The sequence below is a fragment of the Mytilus edulis genome, chromosome 12, assembly GCF_963676685.1.
Source record: "Mytilus edulis chromosome 12, xbMytEdul2.2, whole genome shotgun sequence".
Lineage (NCBI taxonomy): Eukaryota > Metazoa > Mollusca > Bivalvia > Mytilida > Mytilidae > Mytilus > Mytilus edulis.
The window spans coordinates 65,539,359-65,567,039 of record NC_092355.1 but is presented as its reverse complement, the minus strand read 5'-3'; the positions used below and the strand labels follow the sequence as shown (position 1 = coordinate 65,567,039).

The following is a 27,681-nucleotide window of genomic DNA, read 5'->3' as shown; positions in this document are numbered from 1 at the left end:
GGTGAATCCCTTTTAAGGAAGTCGGTAATTATTATTCAGTGAGAAACCGTAATAGTTGATGCGAAATGAATAAAATAAACGTAGTGCAAGCTTTTTTTCTTGCATTGCTGTCTGAAATTGCCAGCTCCAAAAATGTCAATTCCGTGAAATGTTTGCCTACATGTTTATTAACCGTACAAACTAATTTAGATAGATATCCCGTACTCGAAATTAAAATGTTACATTTGTTAAGATTGGAAGGATAATGTAACACAGCAATACAATAGACAGTGGACAACAACATGGCAATATGAGATAACGGAAATAGAAGTAACTTTCAATATATACTATATTTTCACTGAACTTTAAATTTATTTAGGGGCCAGCCGAGGAACACCCCTGATTGCGGGATGTTCACGCTGCGTTAAAGATTCATTGGTGGCCTTCAGCTGTTGACTACTTTGTGGTCGAATTGTTGTCTCTTTGACGTATTCCCCATTTCCATTCTCAATTCTATATTTTGTACTGACATGGTAGCGGTTTTTTTTCTTAGAATACTGTTTGATACGCACATTTTTTTATTTTATCTCAGACTTTCGAGTAACTCTTTCTAATAAATGATATAAATTTATTTTATTTTTTGTTTAGCAGGTGTCTTAATATAGTCATAATAGTTAGGAGTTCACATGTAAACATGCCATATAAATCTGATGACTTTTGATATGCTAGTTTTTTTTCTTTTCTTTCCGTTTGTTGCTAATGGGACTAACATATTCTTAAATTAGTTTTATGCACTTCTCCTCTTTGAATTTAACTTCAGGTTTGGCATTTTTATTATATCTTTTCAATATATGTATCCCGTATATATAATTGTAATATATTGAATTAAATTATCAACTTGATTCCTTTTGATAGCTATTATGCGTGTGTTTCGCTGTGCTATATGTTCTCCCATTTATTTGTATTGTAGTCCTGGCATGTAATGTTTTCATTTAATGTTATATTTTACATTGCCATAAAAGCAAGACGTTTTGCTAGCCACAAAACCAGGTTCAACCCACATTTTTTTTCTTAAAATGTATTGTTCCATGTCAGGAAAATTGTCATTGTTATATTATAGTTCGTTTTTGGTTTTGTTACATTTTAGTGTTGTGTCGTATTTCTCCTCTTATCTCTTATATTTGATATGTTTCCCTCAATTTTAGTTTGTAATCCCGTTTTTTTCCCCAATCGATTTATGAAATTCGAACAGCAGAAAACTACTGTTGCCTTTATTTACTTACATAATATTTAGCAAAACCCTTAAGAATGGTTTTTGGTCCTCCGATATTTTAGTAAAATTAAACAGTTGGACAAAAATGATCTTTTCTTATTTCGCTTATCAAGTCGTTCCCTGAATACTGCCTCGCTTTTTTTAAGGTTTGAACACAAAGTATGCTTAATTTGTTTTGTATTTCATTCAAAATCAATCATTTTACATTGTACTTTTTGTCACGTACTACAGTTATATTGTAATGGCGTTTAAAAAACTTGACCAGGTTTCTTCCAGAATAATAATTTAAATAAACAATGCTTTCGGGACATTAAAAGTGACGTTATTTATTAAATTACTGTACTTAGGTGGATGAATGTGACATTTTTTTCCTTTTCCTTTTTAGACCTCTGCCAACCCATCAAAGTTTTTATTATGATCACCAATTTTTACCCTGTTTTGATATAATGCCAGTATTCCGTGACTACATTTTAACAATAGCCTTGTAGTATTAAAAAAACCAACTAAATGATACTCATATTTTTTTTGTAGACTTGCTTTATATACAGCTTTTTATAATGTATCGGTCCTTTTTCTTGTATATATTGTCTTTTGTTCACTGAATAGCACTAAAAGAAAGTTTACTAAAGAGACATTCAAATGCATAAGTCGCGAACAAACTGCAAACGCCATGCCAAAAAAGAGAAACAGCGAGAAGACGACTCACAGCACACAACACATATAATAGAAAACTTAATAGGGAGCAACACAATCCCCAAGTGAAGGCAGAGCCTGTTTTATATGGGGATTATGTAGTGTTACTTCTGTAAGTACAATCCCGTTGATAAGACTTCCTTATTCTGGTCATGACAATTAGAAAATAGACGTCATCATCTGTCATGTCTGTTGAACAAACATTCGATGAAATTCAACTATCTAGTGATGGTGTCAGTAAAAGTTTCGAAGGTGGATCATTTCAACTTCAATACTTGGAAATCTTGGTTTGATGACTTTCTCAAAAATATGAAACCTCTCTCAAGGACATTATGATGAGACATGCAAGCTCTAGAATACCGTAACAACTGAGACATATATACTCCACATGCAGGCGCTGCTTGAATGTTGGTGCATACCAATGAACAGTTAACAATTTGGAAGCTGCAATCATTTATTTTGTCGTTAACTTTTGTTTTCATCCGACTCTTATTGTCAATTTCAAGATAAAAGGTACACTGGACTGTATCTGTTATCTGTTACTTTTGTTATTTTATGTTCAATGGGAAAGGTGTGTTCAATATAAGTTTAATTCTCAAAAACCTTTTTAAAAAAACTAATATTCCAAAAGTTGTGTATGTGCTTTAAAAGCACCCAAATTGCAATACAATAAAAACCAGGTTTGTTCATAATTAGATATAGGAAGATGTGGTTTGAGTGCCAATGAGACAACGCTCCATCCAAATAACAATTTAAAAAAAACAGTAAACCATTATAGGTCAATGTGCGGACTTCAACACGGAGCCTTGGCTCACACCGAACAACAAGCTATAAAGGGCCCCAAAATTACTAGTGTAAAATCATTCAAACAGGAAAACCACCGGTCTTATTTATATAACAAAAGGAGAAACGAGAAACACGTATAAATTAAATAAACAAACGACAACTACTGTACATCAGATTCGGGACCTAGGACAGGTACAAACATTTGCAAGGGGATTACACGTTTTAATGGATCCAAACCTTCTCTTTTTTCTGAAACAATAGCATAACATCACAACATAGAAAAACGCACGATAAAATATCAATTGGCAGACTTAACTCAATAAAAAAACATAAATTAAGCATAAGCATTTAATTACAAACGATCCGTCAGATTATCCGTTATGGAATAACCGTTTCACAAATGATATCGGATATGTTTCTTACGTCGTAACTACAATCCCCTTCCCTTTCATGAATGTGACCTACTGAATTAGACTATTTACCGGATTTGTAATCACATAAGCAACACGACCGGTGCCACATGTGGAACAGGATCTGCTTACCCTTCCGGAACACCTGAGATCACCCCTAGTTTTTGGTGGGGTTCGTGTTGTTTATTCTTTAGTTTTCTATGTCACGTCATTCCTGATATTTTATAAATGAGTAAATATGATAGATAAATCATTCAGTTTACTAGTTTTAATCATGAAAATATTTGAAATTAATATATGTGATATTTTCAAATTAAAAACCAATGTAAAGTTTCTGTTTTTGCATAGTATATATAAAAAGGTGGATCACGATTAATTTAATGGTGCAATCTCTTAGACAAAGGCGTTAAAACAAATTTCAAATAAGCTTATGAATATTAAAAACAGTGTTACTCAGGTTGAAGTCAGATGTACGCTTCAAACAAAAAAATATACCTTAAAATAATTTTAAACACACACAAATAATTAACCTATATTTGAATGTAGTAACACATTTTGACACGAAAAAACAACACTAACCAATGAACCATCGAGATGAGGTCTGCAATGTAGATAATATGATACCATTGACTTATGCACAGGGGTAATGGTTATATGCTACCTATCAGATGGACACGTACATTTCACATTCATTTCATATACCAACTATAGTATACCTTATGAAAATAGTGTCTGCAAAACGAATCAAAACTAACAAATAATAACATTGTCAAATTAAAAATGCAAATTAGGCCAATATCAGACAAAGCTTGCCAGTGTGACATTACACGTTATGATCATTCCATACACCATATATAGTGTATATACTGCTTGTATTAATAGTATCTGCGAAATGAACCCTAATTATGTAATTTTAACTTTTATTACTGATACATGGAATAAGGTTAAGGTAAGGTGAACTCTGTTTGATACATATGTAGACCTTGCAAGAAATCCTTAGAAAAATTACTACTCACGATAAATATGCAAATCACCTAAAACAAAGCAGTCAATGAACTATTAAAATAAGGTCAGCCTCTTTCCTGTTATATATATTGGCAGTTCCGTATGGAAATCGATGGAGGTTATATTGACTCATGCTATGACGAATGAGCGATCATAAAAGACACTAACAGAAAGCAGTATATCCCCTCTTTTTTAAGGGAAACAAATATATAAAGAAAAAACAATTTCAATTGTGCTATTTTTTTTTAATCTTTGTATAACCGCATCATTATAATTAAAAGGTAACTGTTATTATCACACGTTCATTATAAAGTACTAGCTACTAAATATCACCATGATCATTATAATGAACAAGCAACTATGAATATCCTTCAATCAATGTCATCGGTTTTTTTCTGTTTTCTATTCACTCTCAGGGATCTAAAAAAGAGAAACAAATAGTTTTACACAATATCCCCAACATTTTTATGAAAATTTTCTGATATTTAAAAAAACATTATGAATGTAAATGCCATATTCACGACTGCATTATCTAATGTCATATCGGGAGAGAGAATATTTATCTAATGTGTAGATTATAAAAGACACGTGTAGGTTTGTCTCTTTTTAACTGTTTCACTTTCTAATAAAATTTACAGAGCATGTTTTCATATCCTGCATACACATGATACACTAATCTGGTTATACCCAGTTCTACTTTTCGTTTAGTATTTTCAACAAATTGTTGAAAGTGTTTACCATTGCCAAAAAACCCGACAATCCAACTTACAAGTTTCAAAAAATATTGCAAGCCAAATTTTTACTTAAGTTGTGTAAGTCTGTAATGAGACGGAATTATGATTGTCGATTGATTTACTCAATGTGTAATCTTTATGATATATTTATAACTACTCAAGGATGTTTAATTCAAACGTACATGAGACCAGGAGAAGGCACTATGAAAATAAGGTAAAAATCTTTTCACTGTACAATTAGTTTAACACCAACCTATTGTTGGATTTTTGAATTGCTTCTCTTGGTATTTTGCATGTTTTATGGATTTGCCTTTATTGATATCTGTAGAATTTATGTAAATCTATTTTAACTCTTAAGGTTCAAAACCAAATGCATTTCATGCCTTTTAATACAGTAATGCACATGAATTTGGTATGGTTGAGTAAATTTTGATAAATCAATAATTCAGATAACTCGAATGTCCCACACCTGTCGATTTATGCAGCAGAAGTAAAATTTAAGTCTATTTTTGTTTTGTTTTAAATAGAGTAATAACCATGTTACTTACTCTTACAATCAATTAATTTGTTTGTTAAAACACTTTAAATGTTATAATTCATAAGACAAAACCGGCAACTTTATTGTATTTATTGAAAAATAGGTGTTATCTTTAATGTTTTCTTACATCAAATTCTTTATGGAATATTTCAAAAACTTAATTAAAAACTTTTTTTACATTAAAAAAGAAAACGTTAAATATTGTTCACTTGTTATTCACATTGCCCAATAAATGTTTTGAAAAAATTATAGGATTAACAACATTTTTTTCTAGAGGTTATTGATGTGTAAAGCAGGGCTCTTAATCACAAACTTAACATAAAAATCCTTCGGACTTTTATTTAGTTTGTGAGTTGATCGCCCTTATAATTCTTATAATTCTTAAGCCAAATAATCGCTATTTTTAATAAACATTTGTTTGTGTAAACGCTACTATAAAAACCATCTAATGCACAATTGACATGCCGTAACTAAGGAGTTGGTCGCCATATTGACTTTCTAAAATCCACAAATGTTCGTAAAATGCAACGGAATCTAAAATAGAATAACACCTACCTCGAAAACTTCAGTTTAATGAGGTATTATCTGCATATGAAGCGTGCAAGTATTGAAATAATATATCTAATGTAAGTTTTCATTCGTATGACGTCGTGTTTTGCCATGACGTAAATTCGCCAAATCATTCATAAAATTTCGCGGACTTTTATTTGAATTAAAATTTGATTCATTTTCGAAGCTTTAGTGTATTTATTTTATTTCTTTTTTTTTTATATATATGCAATAAAATAGTCACAACTGAAATGCATTTTTTTTATCTCAATTTGCTGAAATCAAAGGATAACTGCAAGCTTGTGTATCGCGCATTAATTGATTACGAAAGTAGTTTCGGAAACATGGTTTATCGAATTGTAAACTTAGAGAAAATTTCTAATTGACCATTAATAGATCTAGATATAGATATGCAAATCATATAAGAAATATAGCTATGTATTTTATCAAAGTTATCTGTTAATTTGGTTATCTGTGAGATTTTACTTTGACTTAAAACTATCACAGAGACCATCTTTATAAGTTAATACGTCTCAGTAAGTAATAAGTTCTTATCATGAAATATGTATTATTTTTATAATGCAAATATTATATAAATTAAACGCGATGTAAGCTATACATCTATGACACTACAAATTAAAGAAACCAAAATGAAAGACATAAACATATCAACATAGTGTGACGGACCACATGCAGGGATTAACGACTTATACATGTTAAACATGCGATATCAAGCATTTATCTACAATTCATTTTCAAACTGAATTTTAACTTTAAGTCACTTAATATTTACTGACGAATATAAGCATCTGATGCAGTACAATTGGTGCCATCAATGGTATCAAAGAACAAATAAATTTTCTCAGCGATTGTAAATAAATATTTCTTTACAAGTTATTTTATTTAGATATAATTTTGTACCAGCTTATTTCTCCCATGACAATTTTGAAGTATTAAACATTTTAAATCGATTGTTCGCTCGATTGTTGTTGACAAATCTCTAGTGACATATATCAAAGTTTCAAATGCAAAATGAATTTAGTAAGAAATGGTCGATTAATTTCAAATGCAAAATGGGAAGACATTTTTCCATTCAGTATAATACTTCTTTGGATGTTTGTCGGTTTTTTCCCCATTTTGTATTTAGATCGGTTTTTTTTATATTTGAAAAAAAAACCACTCAACATCATGTAACCATAGTTTCTTCTCTTTATTTAATGGAAATGGAAACATTGATCCATTAGTTTAAGTTTAACATGAAAAGGAAAATATCTCATGAATATTCATGATAACGACAATAATAAATTAATACTTACTAGTACAAGTTCCAGATTTGAGAATGATATCATCAATGGCAATGTCACCCTGGTCACCATCCCCCCGAGTCGCTACAATGCTGATCTATAACATAACACATTTGTAAATGGTATTGCAATACACTGTCACAAACTATATTAAATATGTTTGTACTTATTTTTCATTTTTACGTTTTAAATAAAAACTTTTTTATAGATGTATTGTTAATTGTAATTTTATTTATTTTCTGTATGGCTGTAATTCATACGTGATCTTGATTTGTTTTGTTTTGTTTAAAAGAATTAACAATATATATCAATATGTTTACTGAATTTGAGATATCAAGTTACAATAATTAGTAAATACAGTGAATATATTTAGTGATATCACGACAAAAGACATCATGGAACAAAACAAAGTTAATGCAGTGAACATATCTGTGAAACATTTTTATAAAATATCGATCAGCAGGCTCTTCATGGATTCACAATACTTACTAATTGATAATTTAATTGGGGTATATCAAGTTACACAATACTTACAGGTTGATAACAACAGTCTTGTATGTCAAGTTACACAATACTTACAAGATGATAACTAAAGTGTGATATGTCAAGTTGCACAATACTTCCAGGATGGTACATAAAGTGTGGTATATCAAGTTACACAAAACTTACAGGATGATACCTGAAGTGTGGTATATCAAGTTACACAAAACTTACAGGTTGATAACAATAGTGTTGTAAGCCAAGTTACACAATAATTAAAAGATGATAACTAAAGTGTGATATGTCAAGTTACACAATACTTCCAGGATGGTACATAAAGTGTGGTATATCAAGTTACACAAAACTTACAGAATGATACCTAAAGTGTGGTATATCAAGTTACACAAAACTTACAGGATGATAACAACAGTGTTGTATGTCAAGTTACACAATACTTACAAGATGATAACTAACGTGTGGTATGTCAAGTTACACAATAGTAACAGGATGCTAACTTATGTCTGGTATGTCAAGTTACACAATACTTACAGGATGATAACTAAAGTGTGGTATGTCAAGTTACACAGTAGTAACAGGATGATAACTTATGTCTGGTATGTCAAGTTACACAATACTTACAGGATGATAACTAAAGTATGGTATGTCAAGTTACACAATAGTAACAGGATGCTAACTTATGTCTGGTGTGTCCAGTTACACAACACTTGCAGGATGATAACTAAAGTATGGTATGTCAAGTTACATAATAGTAACAGGATGATAACTTATGTCTGGTATGTCATGTTACAAAATACTTACAGGATGATAACTAAAGAGTGGTATAACAAGTTACACCAGACATACAGGATGATAACTAGAGTGGTTTGTCAAGATACATAATACTTACAGGATGATAACTAAAGAGTGGTGTAACAAGTTACACAATACTAACAAGATGATAACTAAAGTGCGGTATGTCAAGTCACACAATAGTAACAGGATGATAACTTATGTCTGGTATGTCAAGTTACACAATACTTACAGGATGATAACCAAAGTGTGGTATATCAAGTTACACAAAACTTACAGGATGATAACAACAGTGTTGTATGTCAAGTTACACAATACTTACAAGATGATAACTAAAGTGTGGTATGTCAAGTTACACAATAGTAACAGGATGATAACTTATGTCTGGTATGTCCAGTTACACAACACTTACAGGATGATAACAAAAGTATGGTATGTCAAGTTACATAATTGTAACAGGATGATAACTTATGTCTGGTATGTCATGTTACAAAATACTTACAGGATGATAACTAAAGAGTGGTATAACAAGTTACACCAGACATACAGGATGATAACTAGAGTGGTTTGTCAAGATACATAATACTTACAGGATGATAACTAAAGAGTGGTGTAACAAGTTACACAATACTTACAAGATGATAACTAAAGTGCGGTATGTCAAGTTACACAATAGTAACAGGATGATAACTTATGTCTGGTATGTCAAGTTACACAATACTTACAGGATGATAACCAAAGTGTGGTATATCAAGTTACACAAAACTTACAGGATGATAACAACAGTGTTGTATGTCAAGTTACACAATACTTACAAGATGATAACTAAAGTGTGGTATGTCAAGTTACACAATAGTAACAGGATGATAACTTATGTCTGGTATGTCCAGTTACACAACACTTACAGGATGATAACAAAAGTATGGTATGTCAAGTTACATAATTGTAACAGGATGATAACTTATGTCTGGTATGTTATGTTACAAAATACTTACAGGATGATAACTAGAGTGGTTTGTCAAGATACATAATATTTACAGGATGATAACTAAAGAGTGGTATAACAAGTTACACAATACTTACAAGATGATACCTAAAGTGTGGTATGTCAAGTTACACCAGACATACAAGATGATAACTAAAGACTGGTTTGTCAAGTTACATAATACTTACAGGATGATTTAAAGAGTGATATGTTAAGTTACACAATACTTGCAACATGGTTAAGGAATTGTTGAAAGTCTACCAAAGCAGTTAGTAACATAATACTTACAACATTAATATAACAAACAGATCAGAGGAAACTATTATGAATGTTCGATTTAGTTCAGTGACGGTGTGTCATTTCAATTTGGTATTCATGTTTGCGATATTTATCCATGTCATTTGGACTGCTGGATACTCGTCTCATTATCAATCATATGCAGATACCACTTTTCCACATTTCCATATGTTGAGCACTTTTTACATTTTAACGGCAACATGACATACTTTGATAGCAATGTCTGCTTAAGAATGTACTTAGGTGAGGATTTGTGGAATTTAACAATGAAGAATTTCAAATTGATACCTTAAGTCACAAAAGCGATAGTTAAGGAACAAACTAAGCTAAAATATCGATAGGTCATGGAGCTCCTTTTCGAGATAACTATTTTTTTTAAATGGCAGGAAAAGGCTAGCTCGGACTTTTATTTTATTTTACATTGGTATTATTTTGATCTCGAATCAATAGAAAAAAATATAGAATCTACTTAAATTTAGAGCAAATTACCCTTTACGGCCTATTAAGTTTATATAAAAAGACAAATTGGTTTGAAAGGGTAAAATATTTTACATTGTTTTGTATGAAAGAAAATGAAGGAGTCTGAACATTTGATACAATTTCCAAAACCTCACATAAGTTCAATTTAAACTCTTATTTTTCATACATTGTTTATAAATGAGTCGTAGTATACATACACCAAGATTACTATGTTGTGGGATATCTATGGTAGCAGTTTTCCAAGAGTCAGGACTAGTTTGCTGTCCTGTTTTTTTCCATATCCAAATCGGATGTGTTTTATCTCCTGTATATACTGTCAAAGATCCTATATTTGGTCCGTTCATATGGTACTGGAAGGACAGACACCAAGGACAGGCTGGAAAAAAATCAGTTAATGATCAATATATTGAAACGACATCAATGAGACATGAAATTAAGATGTGACGAATGCAATATTATTCACGTGACTATTTTGATTACTTATTCTTTCATCGTAAAGGAAATTTCCCATCGGCAGATAGTTTTAAAGTTTCATTAGCTACAAGTTCGATTTGAAATTAAATATACGTTGTGTTCTTCTCTCAGTAATGTACCATGTTTACTGAAGAGGTATACTCATTTTGTATTGTAATATTGACGTCTGGCGTAACTGACGTATACTTGAGAATCAAATTGCAGACTCTGAAGCTTTTTTATAAAAATACAAAGTCTATAAAAAGGACCAGTGCAACCAGTAAATTCAATACTAGTAACCTAGATCATGTTTGTTAAATCATGTCAGTAACGAAGTAATTATATGGCCTTCAAAATACCGTTTTGATTCATTACATCTCTGAAGAGATTTTAATTGTCGAAATTCGGATATGATGTACCAGTTTTTTTTTTGCACCTCATGTTTGCAGTATACCATTTTTTGCTCAGGTTAATCATGTGTTTTTTGTTTTCTGTTGGGTATAAAATTGATAATTAAGAACGTTTCGTTTTTCTGGTAATCCGTTTATTGGCAATCGAAATGACAATCAGCAGGATTTAAGATCATCCGTGCGTTTTGGTAAAATATACTTTTCCACTTTTCTGCTCTTTTTGTAAATGTTGTCTGTGCTGTATTGAGACCCCACTACAAATATGTTTTTTACATTCACACGTATACAAATTTTGGTTTTTATTCGACAAAATTATAAGTTTGAACGTTTTGATGCTTATAAATTCATTTACAGAAAACAGCGATTTAATATTGCTCAACAAAATAACAACCTACAAAATGTTAAACAATTTGTGTTAAACCATTCAAATAAATAATTTACTGTGCTGTATTGAGACCCCACTACCAAGATGTTTTTTACACGTATAAAAATTGTGGTTTTTATTCGAAAAAAATATAAGTTTTGACATGTTTGATGTTTATATAAATTCATTCACAAAATAATTTACAAACACTGAAATTATTACGTTGCGTAATCACTGGTATTAAACTGATAAACGTCACTGGAATTACGACTATCCCTATATTGCGACGGCAGATATAGGTAAATGCTTTACAGTCATTTTTCTCATATGTAACATTTTTTTTGTCAATTGTTACTCAGCTGCAAGGTTTTTCTATACCAATACACCATATTTGATTCGTAAAGGTGCAATATAATTGTCTAAAGGCTTTGAAAATTGTGCCGTTGAAAATTCGGGATGATAATCGTAGTTCAATGGCATTTTTCTATTTTTTCGATAATCGTAATTTCTTTATCAGGTAATAGTAACTGAAAAATAATAAAATGTGTCTTTGAGCATTTCAATAGTATTTTGCGTATATAAAATACAAATGTCCAGTTAAACGATGACATGAACCCAAAATACAAATAAATGTAGAAACTTACAGGTTCTAATATAGGATTAATTTTCTTATATATGTCCATTTATAACTGACAACACTATGCGCAACCGTTTAAAAGAGGGACGAAATTAACTAAAGGGACAGTCAAACAAATAAACCGAAAATAAACCGATAACGCCTGGCTGAATATAAAAAAAGACAAACAGACAAACATATAATTAATACATACATGTACCTGTTAAAGGCATGGAAAATAAAGGAGCTGTCGCTTCAGTTATTGTGGTGAGTAGATATTCCAATTTCTTTCAAAGTTTCAATGTTGTGTTTAAGGGTATTTTCGGTTTGTTTTGTTATTTTCTTGGTTTGTTTTTTTTGGGGGAGGAGGGGGAGGAAAGGTGGGATTAGCAATATTCCATATCCCAAAAGTGCAATCCTTTCATTGCTCAAAATGAAAGTCCCGTATACCACATTATAATAGACCATATGTTCTGACTCTAATATAACGTTTATACTAATATTCTGTGCGAAATGAGCAACACTAACTTTATAACTGCATTATCGGATTGAACAGTTTATAATTTTCTCGTTGGATATGAGTATTCATATTGCCCTTTTCCTAATATATCAATAACAATGCACATAGTTTAATTTTGAAGTGAAATGTATAATTACGGTTAAAATAGTCGTTTATATTTTTTCCAGTGGAGTTTGTTTTTCTGTTTTATATCGATATAATAATATGATTTTAAAATCTACATTCACATATTTTAATCAAATAACCATGTAGACTAGAGGTATAGGGGGAGGGTTGAGATCTCACAAACATGTTTAACCCCGCCGCATTTTTGCGTCTGTCCCAAGTCAGGAGCCTCTGGCTTTGTTAGTCTTGTATTATTTTAACTTTTAGTTTCTTGAGTACTATTTGGAGTTTAGTATGGCGTTCATTATCACTGAACTAGTATATATTTCTTCAGGTGCCAGCTGAAGGACGTCGCCTGGTGCGGGAATTTCTCGTTGCATTGAAGACCTGTTGGTGACCTTCTGTTGTTGTCTGCTCTATGGTCGGGTTGTTGTCTCTTTGGCACATTCCCCATTTCCAGTCTCAATTTTATAGGTTGCAATACACCATTAGATTGTATGGGCGCAGCCATTTTATGAGCATAACATGGTATTCAGAATTAAGAGTATAGGTAATCCTAATTGGTTGATATGTGCGCCCGTAAATTTTTATTATTAGAGACTTCGTGCATTCTGCATTATATCATAGGCAAACATTTTTTTTCCTAAGCACTAACAGAAATGACGTCTTTTCAACGCTAGGACGAGACACGTTTTTTAAGTGCAAAATTTATATGCATGGGAGATAATTACAAAATACGTTAAGAAAAGCAACGCGAACCTATATTTTTTGGACCAAAAATGACTGTCCGAATAACTTTTCTCCAATTCTAGCAAGGATTTGTTAAAAAAATCGACTTTCTAAAGTCTGTATCGCAAAAAAGGCTATCATTGTCGCCTATGGGGAAATTAATTGTTTATTTCAATCTGTATGTTCGGACGTTTCGTTAAACAGTGTGGATGGTAAATGATCTAGAATAGTTTATTGTTACTATTAAAATTTATAAATTTAAAATTGCCTCTTCGCTCATTCCCTTTTTTGGAGACATTCCTTATTATTTGAAATTTCTTTATTTTAACATAGTTCGTGTTTTCCCAAATTCCAAATTTCCTGAAGCTTGCTGTTCATGCTTTCAATTTTATGATATACTAGTACGTAGCTGTTTTCATTCAAACTATTATTCATACATGAACAAACAAGAATGTCATAAAATGTTGGAATGATTTCGTGATTAATTCATCACCATAATTTTATCGTATGCTGTCAGATATACGTTTCAGTGTCAATAACAATAAAACAGTATCCAGTTACGATTATCCTCTCATTTTAAGTACCATAATTACGATTATCTTTTTTCCCAGTTACGATTACCATTCCGAACTTTTCAACAGCAATTTTCAAAGAACTAGAGCACCGTTACGATACAAATATGATGTAAGGGTATAGAAAAACCTTGCAGCTGAGAAACTAATGACAACACAAATACTTCATTTGAGAAAAAATGACTGTACAGATTTTACCCATATCTGCCGTCGCCATATTGGGATAGTCATAATTCCAGTCACGGTTATCGCTTTAATACCAGTGGTAATTAGGGCTTGGACTTTATACCGACCCGAAAAATCTCATGGACAAGTATACTTAAAGATTTATAATAAAATTCGCAAGTAAACTGATTAAATCATTTCTTCTATGAATAGAAAACTGTACTGCCACCAAATCATTCATTTACAGAAAAGTCAGAAAATTTAGTGTTCTCCTAGTTTAGGCGACAATCCTATAGAACACTTATTCCACACAAAAATGGAACTTCCATATTAAAAACCAAATAATAAAAAAAAAAAAAAAACAATGAAAAAAGAAGAAATGCAATGTCTACGTACTTTACTACACATTCAAACAATTAATAGCAATAAAGCAGAAAAAACAACATTACAGTAGTTGAACATAACAACATCTACGCCAATGAGGGTGAATGTTAGTCAAACGACGAAATAGACTATGTTGAAAAACTAGAAATCAACAAAAAAATACCACGATTTAAATTAATGAAATTGTATACAACATGAACAACGACAGCTACTTAGACGAAATAAAAGAATTTAATTAAATTTAAATTAAATTTGTTTATTGAATTAACATATACATGTATTGAGACTCGACAAATCGAGTCGTCCTTTAGTCTTATTATGATAACTTGAGCATGTGATAGCCGAGTAGTAAAAGTCCGTGCAATTTAACGGTCACTTTTACATTGAAAACCGAACGGAGAGGACGCTAGAAAATTAAGACCCGTCCTCTCCCACCCTTATGAACTGAATTTTGTTTGCTGCTGGTTTTATTTATTTTTCAGCTGCTCCAGTCTTCATACAAATATCCGTCATGGTAACATGCTGAAGCCCAGTCACACAACCGGAGCGAAATGTAATTAATTTTATGCAGACTATGGATAGCCCAGCTGCTAATTCTGAAATATTTCTGAATGGGCCGCCCTTCAGTACACCAGCTTTAATTTGGAACGCCAAGCTGTGATACACTGATTAGTTCAATCGTGTTGTTGTTGTTTGAATGAATTTTGATTAAATGTTGCCATGACAGTTCAATATCCAAACAAAATCAGTGTTTGTTATTTGTTGTAATGAAATACAAATCAAGGCATCAATTCTGATATTTGGTTAATTTACACCAAGAGATCAAATGATATATTTAATAATATCGAAATACATCAAATACGAAAACCAATATATATAAAAACACCCTTTGTCTACTTTCTGCCTACAATCCATAAACTGGATAACGAAACACTGTAAGACGTATATGAAAAACAAACTGAAAATATATTCCAAGAACCAACAAGTCTTATCATTTCACATTGCAACGTTCAGTTAAAAAAATCGAACAATAGTTGGAATTCTACTTATTACCTATCGTTAAAACACGAACGACTATTTATAAAGAAGATTTGAAGATATCTATTATTGGGTATCAATTTATGATCGTTGACATCCATCTCTTTTATAAAATCATTGAGCATATATCATGTCTTTTTAAATGAGTATAAACTTTGTAAACCAGTAACCTCAATATCTTTTACTCCACTCTTACTGACTAAAACCTGTTTAAACGGGACAGAATGATGTCCAATACTAACTTATAGAATAGAATACTTGGGTAATAATCAACTCTAATATATTTAATCTAAAATATTGTGAGGTACTCTTATTGGTTTTATCAAAAAGCCTTTTGAATCCTTGGTTACTTTTTGCACGATGCTGAGGTATTATTGATAACTGATATACAATTTCATGACTTTTTTTCTCTCTAACCAAGACATTAACTTCGGCATATTTTTGTACTAACAAATAATCCGTAAATCGAACCCATTTTAATAGAGAAAAAAACTTTTACAAAACACCCTGTAGAAGAGGCGACCACGTCAATCCCAAACATTCTTCTAAAGTCTAGTTATAACCTTCATACTTTCAGGTAGTCTGTTATTTCGTGAACATAAAGTAAAATGAAAATGAACAAAATAACTGGGGAAACACAATGACCAGTTATTATGAAAGTCCTACCTTGAAAATGTGTAGCATGTGTAACGAGCATACTCCGTGAACCAGATCGTTTTCCGGTTGTCTCTATGAACATGTAGTATATCCCCTCGGCTGCTGATGTGGGACCAGTGCCACTGGTAGGGGTAGAACCCTAAAGCGACAACAATTAAAACATAAAAACCAATAAAATTAATATTTATTTCTATCCACGTTCATTGCGTTATTTGCAGAAACACATGTTGAAGGTGTACCTTATCAACTTAGAAACTAGCAATTATTGTAAAAGAGGGACGAAATATACCAGAGGGGCAGTCAAATTCATGAAAGGGACGGATATTGTAGTTACAACGTAAGGAACATATCCGATATCATCTTTGAAACGGTTATTCCATAACGGTCAACCAACTCGTGATGGCGTCCGTAAAATTTACGCAGGGATAATTTCAATTTCACCATTTATAACTCTTGTAATTTGTGAATGAATCCAAAACTGCTTTTTAAAAATTGTATGTTATTTTGTAATGTAATAGACTGAACAATCTAAAAAATATGCCACCGATTAACACTTTATAACCCTTTAAGATTACAAAAATAAGCACACAATTGATTTATTGAAATAATCAAATGTTAATACCAGAACCATTAAAGTGCATGTTAAATTAAGCTTCGTTTATTTTTCTTTGCATTGTTTTAATGCTGACACAAATAACTCGGGAAGTCGTAGTTTTTTCGATGGATGCTGAAATAAAATTGTAATTTGTAATTTTGGTATGCCTACGCCACTCAAAATTACGGAATCATAAGAAATTTTAGAATAAAAGGATATGAGGGGTATATACCATGGACTCACATATTTCAATTTAAAACATACTCTCACACTTAGATGACCCCTTTGTCTATTTGAATACGGTCAGATAAAACTACCCGATTCTAAATATTTAATGCAAATGACATGTTGCAGATCCAAAGTATGCCTTGATTGCTTAATCATGTAAATTGTCTTTGTGAAATAAGATCGATAAAAATCATATCTTAACCATTAATCTGCCAATTTAATACAATTCGTTATTTACACCTAGACACACACTATTTGTTACATGAGTATTTATATTTACAGATTTTGACATACCTAAGGTACTTTTCATGTATGTGTGAAGGAAAAATAATATAATTTTGACACAGATATATGTTAGAAGTGTATATAATTTTGATATTAAAATGCAAATGTTAAAACTAACATGGACATTCAATATGTTTACCATATATTTGCAGAGAAAAAATATACTTGTTTTTGTTAAAGAACTTACAGATCCCCGAGTCCAATCAAAACGATCCCAACTACTTTGTTTAAAAACACATTGTTCAGTTGTCTCAAATCCACAGCTATAGGTTATTTCTGGTTTAACTGTTAATGATAATAAATCGTAATATGTTTAAGTCGATGGAATCATATTAATAAGATCAATAAGTCTTAAATGTACCATTGATTTAGGGGTGTCCTTTTGTCTATTTTGATTTATATTTCACTATAACATGCGTACAATGTAGCATCTCGAAAATATAATAAAAAATGTTTGTGTTCATATTTGTTGGTTTTAATTTTGCATCTGTTCCAACCAATAATAATATACAAATTGAAATGATTATCTGTTGATGGTTATGTGATTCAGGAATCATTTTTGCTAGTACTATATGTGATGACTTAATTAGCAGTTAACGTTACAGTCAAAACAAATAAAATAGCAGTAAGAAGACATCATTAAGGACAACGTCGCACTATAAGCAATCTACCGTAATTGTTTTGTCTTCAAAGGGAAAAGTTCAAATCGGATATAGTTTGTATAAATATGTTAATTTTAGATTTAAAATGACGTTGTTGTTGGATGCACTAGTCGCCACTTTCTTTGAAGTCGAGTACAAACTATCTATGAAAGAGGAGGAAAACACTTTTCTATGAATTGTTTCAAAAACAACTTTTACAGTTCAATATTATTTGCAACGTGGCAGCATGGTATCTTATTCAAACACTTGCCTGTGGATTCCTCCTCTTCGCAACATGGCTTTTCGTGGCAGCATGTGCCCTTATTAATCCATCCTGGTCCAAACTTTTGTTCACACGTTAGACCTTTTGTTCCACATTTACCATTAGAAGCCAGACATTGTCCAGTGAGTACTAAAGAGAACAGTACATCGATACAATATGATAGCATTCGCTCTTGTTTGTTCAGTTTATGATGTGATACATGTTTTAATACTAAAGATATATGTTCATAAACTGTAAACAATTCCATTATTGGAAAAGTGCTAAATATTACCGTCAAATTGCTGAAAATTCGGCAGTTATTCTAGCAAATAGATAGAGATATACCCTCCAAGCTCTAGTATATCTAATTATCAGATCAAACATGGTATTTAACAGAATTTTGAGGGAAACATGCGAAAACATACATCTAAAAAAGAGGATGTGGTATGATTCACAATCATATTTTCAATATTACCCACGTAAAATATAGGACATAAATAAAAATGTGATATTTTTAAGAAAAGCGTTGATTTTTAATGTGTTATGATATTGTGGTATTTATGATTTCTTGAAAACCACACCTCTCATTTTAATCTCCGCTGACGGGGTTTAAAGTTGAAATCAGAATGTAAGTATCTACCTACGTGTTCTTCAATTACTACTGTAACACGTCCCCTTACTTACAAGTAACTTACGAGTTAAAGTTCCATTGCCAATTTGTTCGAATTGTTTATTGTGTGCATACGTATTCATCTAAACAGGTTGTTTCTGTTTCTGGTGAAATGTATTGAATTGAATATTAAACATAAATTGAGTCATATTTACTTAAAAAATCGTATTAATCAATGTCAGCATCTCCAAAAAAGAGGTTCTGGTAACTTTACAACGCTCATACGCATTTCTCTAGTAATTATATTGAACATCAACACTTTTCAACTTGAGTTTTTATTCCTTTTTAAATGTCTCCCAAACTCTTGTGTTAACAAATTTTGTAAACAGTGTATCGGTTGAAAGCAGTCTTGTACACTAATTCTATTTGGATTTAACTCTGTTTAGATTGGTAAACCAAGTTCAACGTTATCTTGCACGTGGACCTTGTTTTGACCCTCGCTCCAAATCTCAGCACTGTACATGCCAAAACATAATTGTTTGTGGTCAAAAACGCAATTATAAAAATCGTCTTTGATCAAAAAGCGAACAAGCTATACTACATGTAGTTATGACATACTTACTATTGCCATTAATCACATACACTGTGCAGAGGATGATTACAATCAAACAACAAAACTTCATCATAATTCTGAAATTGATATTGTTCTATATTAATTCTATATTCCGGATTATTGAGAAAGAGCTAATTGCCAGATGCAAGTGCAATGCACTTACTTGTGAACAATTTTGATTGCTTTTTCAAGCTCGAAAAAAAAAACAAAAATTTAAGTCCAAACTTACCAATAAGGACAACCTGACGGGTTCGGATTGTTAAATATAACATTTTCAAGGTAGTATGCACTGAAGCGGCTCATACATCATGTACATTTTGCTTTCGAATTATTTTAATACCTTATTACGACAGGTTTTTATCAATTTTCATATGTTTAAAGAAGAAGTCGTTAACCGGGTTTTGCAATTAGTCTGTCGAATGCCAAAAATATTAAAAATATTGAGATCACCTCTTGCTTGGTTTAATGGGTTTCGCATGTTTTAGTTTTAAGTGGTGTTCTTTGTGATTTGTTTAATGTCGGAGATGTCTAAACCGATTACAGTCGTGTTTATTATTTATCATATAAAACTGTAAGTCAATTCTGATTTTAATAAAACAATCTTCGATGTAAATGTCAAAACACAACCAAGCTCGCCAGACGTGCGTTTCATCTACACAAGACACAACCGTGACGCTCAAATCAAAGGAGCTGGAATGCCAAGTAGATAAAAAAAATTGAAAACCATCTTTTCCTTTGAGTCTTTCAATGCAAACTGGTCTGCAAAGTTTGCTACTGGCATTAAATCTGTATGTTTGTATTGACTTGTTGTTTCCAGATAGTTGTACAGAGAATGAAGTATTGAAACGGATGAGAAAAAAAGTTCGTGCAAACGTGATGAATATATAACTGCGTGTTTATCAATCATAGAAGGTTATTAATAGATACATCATGAATAGAGAACTAGCAAAGCACAAAATAGACTTGGCAGGGCAATAAGAGCAATTTGTTTTCTGTATCACTAAAGCTTTAATAACAAGTTATTATGTTACAGGGAATTTGTAAAACCAGGGATTTTGTAAAATCACTGGACTATTCAGTGATTTTGTAAACTCACTAACAGTTTCAGTGGTTTTGCACAATCCCTGAAATTGTTAGGGAGTTTCCAAAATCAATGAAAATAGAGCTAGGGATTTTTAAAATCCCTGTTTATAATTAAGTATAATTTGCTTTTAGAAATGTGTTTTTCTTAATATAAAAATAGACTAATGATCACTAATGATTTTGAAATATATTTGTTTAATAAACACTGTGAGCTAGAACTAGTGTATCCGGGTTACAAACTAAAACTGTAGAAAACACATCAAATATTTTAAGGAGATTTACGACACAACAGAAACACTAAAATGTCATATACACAGCAACGAATTATAATATAACAATAGCCAATTTCCTGACTTGGTACAGGACAGTTTTAGAAGAAAAAAATCGTGGGTTGAACCTGGTTTTGTAACTAGTCAAACCTTTCGCTTTTATGGCAATGTTAACTCAAACATTCAAATGACAACATTAAATGATAGGACTACAATACAAATAAATAGCAGAACATACAGGACAAAGAAACACACAAAAAAGGCTATCAAAAGGTACCAGACCTATTATTTAATACGCAAGACGCGCGTTTCGTCTACATTTTAATACGTCAGACGCGCGTTTCGTCTACATAATACTCATCATTGACGCTCAGATAAAAACAGTTCGAAAGGCAAAACAAGTTAAAAGTTGAAGAGCATTGATGACCAAAATTGCCAAAAAAAGTGTGCCAAATACGGCTTAGTTAATCTGCCTGGGATAAGAAAATCCTCAGTATTTAGAATTAATTCATAATTTTTCAATTGGTAAATTTATACACATGATCTATATATTATTATATATGAAATATATACATGTGAACACCGAGGTGGTGACTAACTACAGAATTAAAACGAACACGTAAAACAACCTTAATCAGCACATAAAAAAGAGACAGCCGAACAATGCATTATATGTGAGCCGAAGAAATCGACCCACAAAGTGACGTCACATTTACATTTCTTAACATTTCCAAAAAATAGGATAGAGTTCAAGATTAGGTTTGCAATACTGATCTAACATGTATTAATAACTATGTAAATTACAATACTTATCAATATAAAATGTTGGTAGTAAATAGATAATTAATTTTATTATCTAGCTATGTCGGTATTTCTTCTAAATCACACAGTAAACCAAATACATGGTATGAATTTAGTTGACCCAAACCAAAAACCGTATAAATGAAGTCGGTGATTAATTATCGTTTCCGTAACACACGAAAAGAACAGAAAAAACGATAAGACATTTGACAAAACTCGATGAGAATAACAATCATAACATCAAAACTAAATACATGAGTTTTGGATAGCAAAATACTGCGACAGTTCGAATTCACGCTCAGCAAAACATTCACAATCAGGAATAAGTCACGTTCGGTACTTAAAAGATCAGACGACGCATTGAAAAAACCTCAACCTAACACGTGGTAAAAATGTCCTTAATTAGTTTGGACACAAACACATCGTATAGATCAACAAATTCGTGATGGTTTCCATAAAATTTACGGAGTGTCATTTTTAGTCTGTCTTCCTCGTAACTTTGTTGCAGCAGTTTCTGTGTTAGTAGTACACTTTTGTATATGAAGTTCGTATAGTATGAACATGCACGATCATAACGTATAAACTGAGATATGCAAACACTATACAAAGGAGCAGAGGGTATGTTACTGCTGAAGATTTGAATATGATAATCGGGAAGTTGAAATCGTCCTGCTCATCATAGATTTTCGTGTGAAGTCGTTCATCTGTGTCATAAAGTATGAATCAGTACTTCTAGTGTCAGTAGTATCCCTAATTTCAAATTTGCTGGAATATATGAGCTGAAATATGGTTTATTTAATGATAGGACATCACCAATATATTATACAAAAGGAAAATTAAAGAATTTCGCAAGGTGCTTTTTCGGTTTGTCTTTTAGAAGGTTCTGAATTAATTCTACTAACACTTTTACTTAAGTTAATACTTTTATAACGGTAGTTAAATTGTTGATAACAAATATTTAGCACATCAGATGGACCAGAGTGGTACTGTTTTTTAGCTTATGTTCACTACAAAACGGGTCATATCTCCTTCAGTCTGATTTTTAAATTCTGAAATTCTAAAAATATCACTGTACAGCTTGGTTCGTGCTTTGAAGAATAGAATAATTTTTGTTACTATTGCAATCACTACAAACTGCTCAGAGTCTGAATTTACCAGTTTTTGTGCTCGACCAGTAAAATCGAGCACACATTTTACTCCACTAGTCTCGACTTTGTTTCGACTGTTCTTAACTGTACTTAAGTGTACCCGACTAGGTCTCGACTTTACTTAATTAGTCTGATACAGTACTTGGTGATCTTGGTGTAGTCTGAAATGGTCTTGACCAAGGCTCGACCTGTCTCGACTAGTCTCAACCAGTCTCGACTAGTCTTGACCTTCAAATTTAGTTTACACTGGTGTAAATAAGCACATCTAACTAAATTAATTGTTGATCTTAAAAAATTCAAGCTTATTTAGTAGTTTGATTTATTGCTGAGAAATGAAAGAATTTAATTTTACAATAGGTAAAAATAAAAATTATTATATAAACATGATAAATTCAGATAGGCATCTTTAATTTTTTTCAAATCAACTTGGGTTTTCATCGAACTATGCAGCTACCTTAGATATATATTAGGCTTATTGAATCCAAGGTCATTTTGTTTTTTGTTTTATTACTGTGAAATTTAATTATTAAATTAATCTAGGTAAAAAGAACTAGAATTTGCAAATCGGACTATATTCAGATAGTACACTTTATTTTTTTCAATAATTTTTTCAAATCAACTTGGATTTTCTTCAAACTATACACCTACCTTGGTGATGTATTAATCTTATTGAACCTAGGTTGTAATGGAGTTTGGTGTATTGCTGTCAAATTTAAGAAATAATTTATTCTAGGTAAAAAAAAAATAGAATTTGCAGTTTGTACAAAATAGAGATAGTACACTTTAATTTTTTTTCATAACTTTTTCAAATTAACTTAGATTTTCATCAAACTCTTAAGCTATATTTGTACTATTTGATCTTACTGAATCATGGGTTGTTATCTAGTTTGGTTTATTGCTGTCAAATTTAAATATTTAATTAAATAAGTTCAAAAAAGCTAGAATATGCAGTTCGGGCTATATTAAGATAGTACACTTTAATTCTTTTTATAACTTTTTTCAAATTAACTTGGATTTTCATTAAACTATACAGCTACCTTGATAATATATTGATCTTACTGAATCATAGGTCACTATGTAGTTTGGTGTATTGCTTTCAAATTTAAGAATTAAATTAATTTAGGTGAAAAAAGCTAGGTTTTGCAGTTCGGACAAAATTTAGATAGTACACTTTAAATTTTAATAACTTTTTCAAATCAACTTAGACTTTCTTTAAACTATACATCTATCTTAGTAATATATTGATCTTACTGAATCACAAGGCATTTTGTTTTTTGTTGTATTGCTGTCAAATTTAAGAATTGAATTAATCTAGGTCAAAAAAGCTAGAATTTGCAGTTCGGACGAAAAAGAGATAGTACACTTTTATTTTTTCTATAACTTTTTCAAATCAACTTGGATTTTCATCAAAAATATAAAACAACACGTTTAATAATTTATTTCGTCCGAAGCGCGTTTCTGGATTTATCTTCATCAGGAACGCTCAAAGCCAAACATTTGAAATTCGAAGATGTATAAGTACCGAAAATCGTTGAAGAGCTATATGTTAAAAATACCTAAAATAAATAGCCAAATTCATTTTGAGCCAACTTTGCCTGAGGGAGTTGAAAACTTAGTTTCATAATAATTTCAAAATTTATAACGGACAATTTTAGTAAAGTTTGTTTAATCATGTCAGTACCGAAGCACTGACTACTGAGCTGATGATACCCTCGGGGACTGATAGTCCACCAGCAGAGGTATCGACCCAGTGATGTAAAAATATAAAACAACACGTTTAATAATTTATTGTGTCCGAAGCGCTTTTCTGGATTTACCTTCATCAGGAACGCTCAAAGCCAAACATTTGAAATCCGAGATGTATAAGTACCGAAAATCGTTGAAGAGCTATATGTTAAAAAATACCTAAAATAAATAGGCAAATTCATCTAAAGCCAAATTTGCCTGAGGGAGTTGAAACCTTAGTTTCATAATAATTTCAAAATTTATAAACTGACAATTTTAGTAGTACTGAGCTGATGATACCCTCGGGGACTGATAGTCCACCAGCAGAGGTATCGACCCAGTGATCATCAAACTATACAGCTACCTTGGTGGTATATTAATTTCTCTTAATCTCAGTTTGTTATGAAGTTTGGTGTATTGCTGTTACATTTATGAATCAAATTAATCTGAGTAAAAAGAACTAGAATTTGCATCTCGTACTATATTCAGATAGTACACTTTAATTTTTTCAATTACTTTTTCAAATCAACTTGGATTTTGATCAAACTATACAGCTACCTTGGTGGTATATTATTTTTTCTTAATATCAGTTTGTTATGAAGTTTAGTGTATTGCTGTTACATTTATGAATCAAATCAAATTAATCTAGGTAAAAAAAATAGGATTTGCAGTTTGGACAAAATAGAGATAGTACACTTTAATTTTTTCATAACGTTTTCAAATCAACTTGGATTTTCATCAAACTATACAGCTACCTTGGTGATCTATTAATCTTCCTGAATCTCAGTTTATTCTGAAATTTGGTGTATTGCTGTCATATATAAGAATAAAAAAAATCTGGGTTAAAAGAACTAGAATTTGCAGTTCATGCTATATTCAGATAGTACACTTTAAATTTTTCAATATTTTTTTCAAAACAACTTGGATTTTCATCAAACTCTTCAGCTATCTTTGTAATATATTCGTCTTTCTAAATCCTAGGTTGTTATTTAGTTTGGTGTATTGCTGTCAAATTTAAGAATTTAATTAAATAAAGTCAAAAAGCTATGATATTAGAAAGATATCTTTCCTTATAATTTGGGAAAAAGTATATATGAAATAGTTATATAATTCCTTTAATGTGTTATTCCTTTTTGATACATATTATATAAATATATCAAAAAGGGTTGAAACATTAAAGAAATTATCAAAATAGTTCTTCTGATTTGTGGTGATTTATAAAGCAATACATCCTGCCAGGGGCAAACTTATTAAAAAGATCACATCTACCAGAGAGTTTTAAATTCTTAATAACATTCATTCAAAGTTTACATCATCCTGGTAAAATCTAAATCGCAAGGCTTTTTGAATTCACTAGATTATTAATACACGAGTTTAAGAAAAGTATGACTTTCTTATTACTTGTAAAACTCACTTGTACTGATGTTATTAAACCACGTATAGTGCCATGTCATTACATTTGACACAAAAAATATTTTAAGATTTGATCAAAATAAATTTTGACTGAAACTTTGGAACACATTTCCTTTTTTAAAAGGTTATCAAGGATTGTTATGAAAGTTCATGACATTAAATTCTTGTTTAAACAAAAACAAATGTGTTTTTTTTAAGATTTCATAACTTTTTTGAATCAGCTTGGATCGTAATGAAACTTTTCAGCTATTTTTATTATAAATTTCTCATACAAAAACCAAGGTTGTTTTGTATGTTGGTGTTTTGCTGTCAAATTTAATGACCTAGTAAATAGGTAATAACATTTTCAGTTTTGACAAAATTCAGATAGATACCTATAATTTAAATATTTAAATTTGACAGCAATAATCTAAATTACCAAAAAACCTGTTTTTTTGTAAGAAAATATATAATAAAGATAGCTGTAGGTTTGAATGAAAATCAAAGTTGCTTTAAGGTAGCACAATACAAAGATTTTTCATCCCCAATCAGACATCTTTAAACTGATGTAATTCCACTCATCTTTCATTAAATTTTATAAATGAGGTACCAAAAGAAAGAAGAAAGATTAATCTTTCAAATTGTGATAATTTCATTATGACATAATTATTACATCATTAATTGTTATGTAATTAGTTGCCATATTGTGATGCCTATACTTGAATGAATTTGGCTTCTTTGTTATTCATAGCATCCCAAAATATTTTATAGATTCTTGCACAACAAAGTTCGACCTCCAAAACTGTATCACAATCTGACAATCACAATTTATCACAATTTGAAAGATTAATCTTTCTTCTTTCTTTTGGTGCCTCATTTATAAAATATATAGAAGGATGGAATGAATTACATCAGTTTAAAGTTGTCTGATTGGGAGTGACAAAATCTTTGTATTGTGCTACCTTAAAATAATCTAAAGTGTACTATCTGAATTTTATCTGCAATGCTTTACTTACTACATTAATTTAATTCTTAAATTTGTCCACAATACTACAAATTACATAACGACTTGTGAATCAGTAAGATCAATATATTAGCAGGATAGCTGTATAGTTGTAAAGAAAATCAAAGTTGATTTGAAAAAGATATGAAAAAATTTAAAGTGTACTATCTAAATTTTGTTCTAACTGCAAAACCTAGCTTTTTTTACCTAAATTAATTTAATTCTTAAATTTGACAGCAATACACTAAACTACATAATGACCTATGATTCAGTAAGAACAATATATTACCAAGGTAGCTTTATAGTTTAATAAAAATCCAAGTTGATTTGAAAAAAGTTATAAAAAGAATTAAAAGAGGGACGAAAGATACCAAAGGGACAGTCAAACTCATAAATCTAAAACAAACTGACAACGCCATGGCTAAAAATGAAAAAGACAAACAGAAAAACAATAGTACACACGACACAACATAGAAAACTAAAGAATAAACAACACGAACCCCACCAAAAACTAGGGGTGATCTCAGGTGCTCCGGAAGGGTAAGCAGATCCTGCTCCACATGTGGCACCAGTCGTGTTGCTTATGTGATTACAAATCCGGTAAATAGTCTAATTCGGTAGGTCATATTCCTGAAAGGGAAGGGGATTGTAGTTACGACGTAAGGAACATATCCGATATCATTTGTGAAA

The 27,681-nt window shown here is 31.1% G+C and overlaps 1 protein-coding gene across 2 annotated transcripts in view; it reads right to left on the bottom strand.

Annotated features, from left to right (window-relative positions):
* Positions 1 to 4,444: 4,444 nt before the first annotated feature.
* LOC139497953 (MAM domain-containing glycosylphosphatidylinositol anchor protein 2-like) overlaps positions 4,445 to 27,681 on the bottom strand; it is a 31,229-nt gene continuing 7,992 nt past the window's right edge. For both annotated transcript variants that reach the window (XM_071286205.1, XM_071286206.1), the window contains exons 2-8: positions 19,580 to 19,647; positions 18,357 to 18,497; positions 17,632 to 17,729; positions 16,346 to 16,475; positions 10,521 to 10,699; positions 7,284 to 7,368; positions 4,445 to 4,566 (exon numbers count right to left, since the gene is read on the bottom strand). In XM_071286205.1, the coding sequence (XP_071142306.1) occupies positions 4,559 to 4,566; positions 7,284 to 7,368; positions 10,521 to 10,699; positions 16,346 to 16,475; positions 17,632 to 17,729; positions 18,357 to 18,497; positions 19,580 to 19,643 (705 nt within the window). In that variant the 5' untranslated portion in view covers positions 19,644 to 19,647 and the 3' untranslated portion in view covers positions 4,445 to 4,558. The remainder of the gene's footprint in view (positions 4,567 to 7,283; positions 7,369 to 10,520; positions 10,700 to 16,345; positions 16,476 to 17,631; positions 17,730 to 18,356; positions 18,498 to 19,579; positions 19,648 to 27,681) is intronic.